Source organism: Xyrauchen texanus, chromosome 11 (genome assembly GCF_025860055.1).
Source record: "Xyrauchen texanus isolate HMW12.3.18 chromosome 11, RBS_HiC_50CHRs, whole genome shotgun sequence".
In the NCBI taxonomy this organism is placed as follows: domain Eukaryota; kingdom Metazoa; phylum Chordata; class Actinopteri; order Cypriniformes; family Catostomidae; genus Xyrauchen; species Xyrauchen texanus.
The window spans coordinates 11,437,320-11,443,981 of NC_068286.1; the positions used below are offsets into that span (position 1 = coordinate 11,437,320).

General features: G+C 40.9%; 1 protein-coding gene across 1 annotated transcript in view; it reads left to right on the top strand.

Moving 5' to 3' along the window:
* The window catches only part of grin2bb (glutamate receptor, ionotropic, N-methyl D-aspartate 2B, genome duplicate b), a 148,760-nt gene extending 142,369 nt beyond the window's left edge, over positions 1–6,391 (top strand). Inside the window, 2 exon segments of the mRNA XM_052137623.1 lie at positions 9–1,161; positions 1,164–6,391. Of these exon segments, the coding sequence (XP_051993583.1) occupies positions 9–1,161; positions 1,164–2,482 (2,472 nt within the window). The 3' untranslated portion in view covers positions 2,483–6,391.
* Positions 6,392–6,662: the final 271 nt, after the last annotated feature.

Genomic DNA, 6,662 nt, shown 5'->3' on the forward strand with positions numbered 1-6,662 from the left:
TCCAACAGGGTATCTACAGTTGCATCCATGGTGTTCAGATTGAAGAGAACAAATCAGAACTTAACTCACCATCAGCCACTATGAACATGAACATGAACAACACCCACTCCAACATTCTTCGCCTGTTACGTACGGCCAAGAACATGACCTCTGTGCCTGGGGTCAATGGTTCACCTCACAGTGCATTGGACTATAGCCATCGTGAGTCAGCTGTTTATGACATCAGTGAACACCGGCGCAGCCTAGCAGGCCACAATGACTGTAAGCCACCACCATACCTGGCAGAGGACAACATGTTCAGTGACTATGTAAGTGAGGTGGAGAGGACTTTTGGGAACTTGCACCTGAAGGACAGCAACCTGTACCAGGATCATTACCTACACCACCATGGGGGCACGGGATCCGAACTGGCTCTTGGTATGTCGGGTCCCCTGCCTAACCAACCTCGTAGCTTAGGGAGTGCCAGTTCTTTGGAGGGTGGGTACGATTGTGACAGCTTAGGGGGAGGGGTTGCGCCCATCTTCACCACCCAGCCAAGGCAGTCGCTGACACACCGGAACAGGGAAAAGTTTGACCTGATTGCAGGTCATCCAACCCAATCAAACTTCAAGTCTGGTTTGCCTGATCTGTACGGGAAGTTCTCCTTCAAGGGTGGGGCATCCAGTTCAGGGTTTATTGCAGGACATGACAGGTACTGTGGGGGAGGTGGGGTGGGATCGGGAGGGGACGATGGAAACATACGATCTGATGTGTCAGATATTTCCACTCACACCGTGACCTACGGTAACCTTGAAGGGCATGGCAAACGGCGCAAACAGTACAGGGACAGCCTAAAAAAGAGACCTGCTTCTGCCAAGTCTCGCCGTGAGCAGGATGAGATTGAGCTTGGCTTCAGGAGACGCACCCACCACACTATCCATCATCATCAACACCACCATCATCCAGCAACACAAGCACACCACTCAGCTACCCCACCTGTGGAGCGCAAGAGCCAGAGAAGTGGTAACTGCACCTCTTATCTGTTCAGAGACAAAGAGAATTTAAGGGAATTCTATGTGGACCAGTTTCGAGCCAAGGAAGGAGCATCCCCATGGGATCATTTGGATTTAAGTGATACTCCAGGAATGGGTGGGGGTGATTGTGGTGGCATAGTTAGTAGTGGTGGGGAGCATGCACTAATTTGGTTCCCATGGAAGATTTCCTGAAAGGTAAATCCAAGAAGACAGAGTGTAAGGGTGGAATGGGAGGAGGGTCATCTGGGCAACAGGGCCATGCATGCTGGGAAAAGGGAATCGGAGGGGTGGGGGGGTTGGCCGGAGGGGATTGGGAATGTCGCAATTGCCACAGTGGAGGGGTTGGAAGTGGAGTTTGTATGCATGGGGGAGGCGGAGGTGGGGGCTATCCAGCTTCTGGGGGAATTGGGGGATCCACTGGAGGAGGTGCAGGGAGTGGACAAATCTCAAGTCGCCCTAGTTCAGCCACCAGCAAGCGATGTGATTCGTGCAAAAAAACAGGCAACTTGTATGACATCAGTGAGGACAACCATCTTCACTTGGATCAAATTGGCGGCAAGCACCCCCTGGAGACCGGAAAGGGAGGGGGGGGCACAGGGGCCCAAACCCAGTTACAAAGGCGGAAATTTGGCCCAGGTGGTAAGGTTTTACGCAGGCAGCATTCTTATGACACATTTGTAGATCTGCAGAAGGAAGGGGCAGGCAGGATGGGTGGGTTTGGAGGTGGTGGTGGAGCATCAATGATTCCTCCACCTCGAAGCGTGAGCCTAAAAGACAAAGACCGCTACATGGAGGGCGTGAGCCCCTATGCCCAAATGTTTGAGCAGTATGCGGGAGGGGAGCGTGAGACAACATATTTTGGTGGAGGGGACAGAGGGAAGGGTGGTGGATCATCATTTAGCTTATTCCGTGGGGGTGAAGGTGGGTTGCACCGTCGCTCCGTGGGTGAGAGAGATATGAGGGACAGGGATAGAGGCATGATGGGAGGAGGTGTGGGCGGTACCCGAGGGGTCGGGACTTACTCCTTGTCTAAATCTCTCTACCCAGATAAGGTGAACCAGAACCCATTCATCCCAACCTTCGGCGACGACCAGTGTCTATTACATGGTGCCAAATCATACTACATCAAAAAGCAGCAGGCACAGCCGCAGCAGCAACAGGCGCCACAACAGCAGCAGCAGCAACAGCTCCTCAACAACAGTCGGGCTGACTTCCGGGGCTCCATGGGGGTGACTTCCTATTTGCCTGCCTCTGCCACTTCTGGGGTATTGTCCAATGTGGCCCCTCGGTTCCCCAAAGATCTATGTCTGGGCGGGCCCCTTAGCAACCACCACGGTGGAGGACCTAGCAACCACAAGCTGCTTTCAGCAAGGGATGGGTTAGGAATGGGGCAAGGACAGAGACCGTTTAATGGCTCAAGCAATGGACATGTTTATGAGAAGCTTTCCAGCATAGAGTCTGATGTCTGAAGAGATGAGTCAGAAGCAGATCGACATGCGAGATAGAAGCCAACATATATGTGGAATGACAAGAAATAAAACTGAATAGGCAGTGTATAATTAGTACCTTCATTCTCAAAGAAAGAAGAGGAAACTGTCTGAGTAACTGACTCATGTTTTCATTAAGTTAAGCAGGTGATGCGCTGTCAAGCATATGTATGTAAATAGAAAGAGGGAGCCTGCCCACTGTCTAAATGGTGAGATTAGGGGGAAAACAGTTTATTCCTCTCTTTTATTCTCTTGGTTTTTTCTACAGCCCACAATTTTCTGGCTTCTAACTATCAACAATGCGGCCAATCCAGTTTAAAGATGGAGACAACCGTGTACAATCCTTTGTTCAATCGAGGATGGAAATCAGTTACTGTTTTTAAACAACAGGGTAAAACTTACAATAAATGTATTGATAATGTTCTTGATAATAATATTATTACATATTATTACAATGTTTATGATGTTCCATTTGAGTTTGGTTTCTGGATGTTTTATGCTGTTACATATTGTTCTGTAGTTTTAGTTCTTAACAAACCACTTTGCGGGAGGCTTATTTGATTTGTTATTTGAGCTTATTTGATTGTCAATTAAGTTGTAGAGAAACTTGGATTCCATAAAGATTTTTTATTATTGATTATGTTTGTGTTTATTTTTCCAGTATGGAGTGCTGTAAAATGTGTGTAAAGGCATGATTTGGAAAGTACTTCAGCTGTACTTGAGATATTGTGAAAGAAATGTATTATTATCTCCTAATTTTATTGTGTTCCATTTGTCAGAACAATATTGGTTTAATACACAGCACACTATGTGCCTTACCAAGACTTACAGAATACCAGATTTACAGGTCATATTGCCATGGTAGCTTTCTGGTCACTGCACACAGATTTGTCATTGGATGATTCATATTATTCTGGAACAGTCCTTTTAATAGCATAAGCACTGATATTAAATATCCAGCATTTAGAAGACACTAGCCTGAATGCATTCATAGTATTAATCCTGAGTAGAAGGTACTAAAGAAAACAAATGAAATCGTTTTAACAAGGTTTAACAATCGGATCATAGAATTTGTAAGAAAGGTTTTGCACAACATAATACAGTGCACAGTATCATCAATGAGTTGAGCTGTAGGGCGTTACATGTGTAGGGTGTTATCTGTAACAGGAAAACAAAAATCAATTGATTTATTATTTTTCTCCTATGTCCCCTATCTCTAGAGCATGAGGAGGTCTTTGATCAAGCAGCAAAATAAAAATTGTCATAGATTTGTTTCCTCTAAGAATGCGGTTAGTATTGGAAATGCTTGTCTGTACTTTCCTTAAGGAAATGCCAGTCCACAGTAGGGTGTTGCAAGTTATAATTAAATTATTTTATTTCCCAGCAAATGCTTGCATTTTGTTATGTAAATATATATATTTTTTTCCACTCTGTACTGTGAATAGACATGAACAATGTAACTATACATGTTTGTTTTAGCACATTCATAAGCCAATTTAAAATTTTACATTTTTAGGACTGAAGTAAACTGTTAAAAGTTTAACTGTCCAACTCTGCTATAAAACAAATTGTCCATAAATGATTAATGGTATGGACAAACATTAAGGTTAATTAGATTTTCTGCACACTCTCTATTGTTGTTCAGACTAATATGTTCCCATACGGCACCTGTAGAGCATAAAAAGTACTTTTTAACAACTTGACATAAGTCATGATAGCGAGAGGGATAACTCCGAAAAGCTGTTTTTTCCCCCATCCGTTTCATGTTAATTTGCTTGTAGGCAGTAGCGGTATTTCTCAGGAATTCCAGATGGGCACAGGCAAAAACAAGCATGACATTGAACTAAATTGCCTAATTACCTAAATCATAAAAAAACAATGATCCCATTTACTTGGACAAACATGAGCCATGTGAAGTGCATTATTTTGCTCTTTTGTTGTTTTTTTTTTAAAACTGAACTTTTTTTCAGTGTTGCAGCACAGTCTGAAGAAATCATCTCTCTTTGAATCTTTGGCCCAAAGCTTAGATAAAATCCTTTACTTGAAGTTTGTTGTAATTGCAAATTTTGTTAATCCTTTTTTTTTTTTTTTTTTTTTTTTATGAATTGTTTTCCAAACAGATCTCCACTGCACAATATTTATAATATTTGGTTTCTAATTGATGTATTGCTATTGATTTGTGAAGTTTTCTCTTAACTTTTTGCCACATTCTTTTTTGACTCGGTTGTCGTTGTATGAAAGTTTGTTTAAGAAGAGCATGCACATCTTTTACTAATTAATTGCCATATCTTTATCATTTCATACAATTATGTCTGTTTAGATATCATGCCTGCTCTTTGTTGGTGCTACATGTTGCTACACTGCACATCATACTGGTTCAGGGTGATACAGTAGCTGTGATTCTAATTGACTGATAAGATGTTTGATATCGACATGTATGGAATATTTACTCATCCATTTAAGTACTGCTTGATTATATCAAGCAAGCCAAACTATGGGTGATAGTGCTAGAAATGGTCAGAAATATTGTTATTATTTAAGAATATTTTTGAAAGACCATTCCTTTGTCTACGTAGGGCTTTTTGTCACAGTTTTTTTTTTTTGGTCTCTCAATACCTTTCTTTGCATGGTACCGTGTTTTTAAGAGATTCTTAATGCTTAGTCTACTTTCTATTTTTAGTTTTCTTTAGAAAATATTTACGGTATATCATAAAAGTTTATGTTGTGTGGCAATTCTTTTTAAAGAGCTAGAGCTGTGGCGACAGGCTTTGACCATAGAATTTCCTGTCGATTTTTGTGTTTGTACATGACAGTGAAACCTATAGTTTGTACTAGTACTATGCAGAGAAAGTATTGTGTGATTTTGTATGTGAGTGTCAGAGACATAGTTTTTGCTCTTCCTGAAAAGTTTTCCAGTTTTCTATTACATTTAGTTTGTATTCACACTTTTTCTTTGTAATAGCACGCTATCATTTGACGAAAATAGTGTGAGCAACATTTTCAGCAGCGACAAGAGAGGTGGGCAGATCAAATTGGAAGGAAGAGAAAGAGGGAGTAACAGTAGCCAATGTGTTATTTCAATATTTCATTTATATTTTCATTCATTCCCATTTAAATAAAATTTTTAATGACTGGTAGGATAGGACTGCAGTATTTTCACTATTTTATTTGCTTGTCATTTTAGTCCTCATGAGCCCTCCCCAGTATGGCACATCACATTTGATTGTACGTGTATCTGAAATCATATGCTTGATTACCTCTGTGTGAGTGGGCGTGTGTGCATAGGTGTTTGTGTGTGTGTGTGTGTGTGTGTGTGTGTGTGTGTGTGTGTGTGTGTGTGTGTGTGTGTGTGTGAGAGAGAGAGAGAGATAAGGAAACAGAGCACAGTGCAATGGTTATCTATTGTTATGTCTGCTGTAAATAATGATGACCCCTTTCCATAGCCTTTTAATATATGGAGACAAATATTTAAAATATTGAGATTTGATAGACATTTTTGTCTGGAAACTTTTTTATAGCCACATAGGGGAAAATGTTATTAGACCACTGTACCAGAAGCACAGTGCCATTCTAATAGCATCAGAGAACCAGAATTTAAGACAAAATTGACATCTTTGTTGTCTTTAATTCTGTCTTTCTTGTATTCTCTGTTTTTAAGAACTTATTTTAAATGTTACTTAAGTATCACAATTGTACAGATTCTGTAAATATGACAAAAATGTTTCTTTTGTTTCTGTTTTTGTATAGAGAGGGATTACATGTTTTAAGACAACAATAATAATTTAATGAGACATTTCACAATATTTAAGCTATTGAGAATACAGACACAGTGTGAAAATAAGTGCTAAGATATATTCTTCTGTCTCTTTGTACAAAACAGTGTTGGCTAAAAACAAAATAAAAGGGAGAGATCTCAAGCTTTATAGTCCTTCTGTCTTTTTCATACAGCAGAGAGATTTTGATAGGACACAATGCCAGTCCTTTTTTCTGTGTCATTAAACGCATCTTGTGCCAAATATTAATCTCAGTTTTCCCCAAATAGATACTTTGGTTCCCCTTTTGTCACTCACGCGACGTTGTGTCGGTGAAGTAACACTAGGGCAAATGAGAATTGGCAAACAGAATTTGCATGTCCATCCCCCAGACATACGGGTATAAAAGG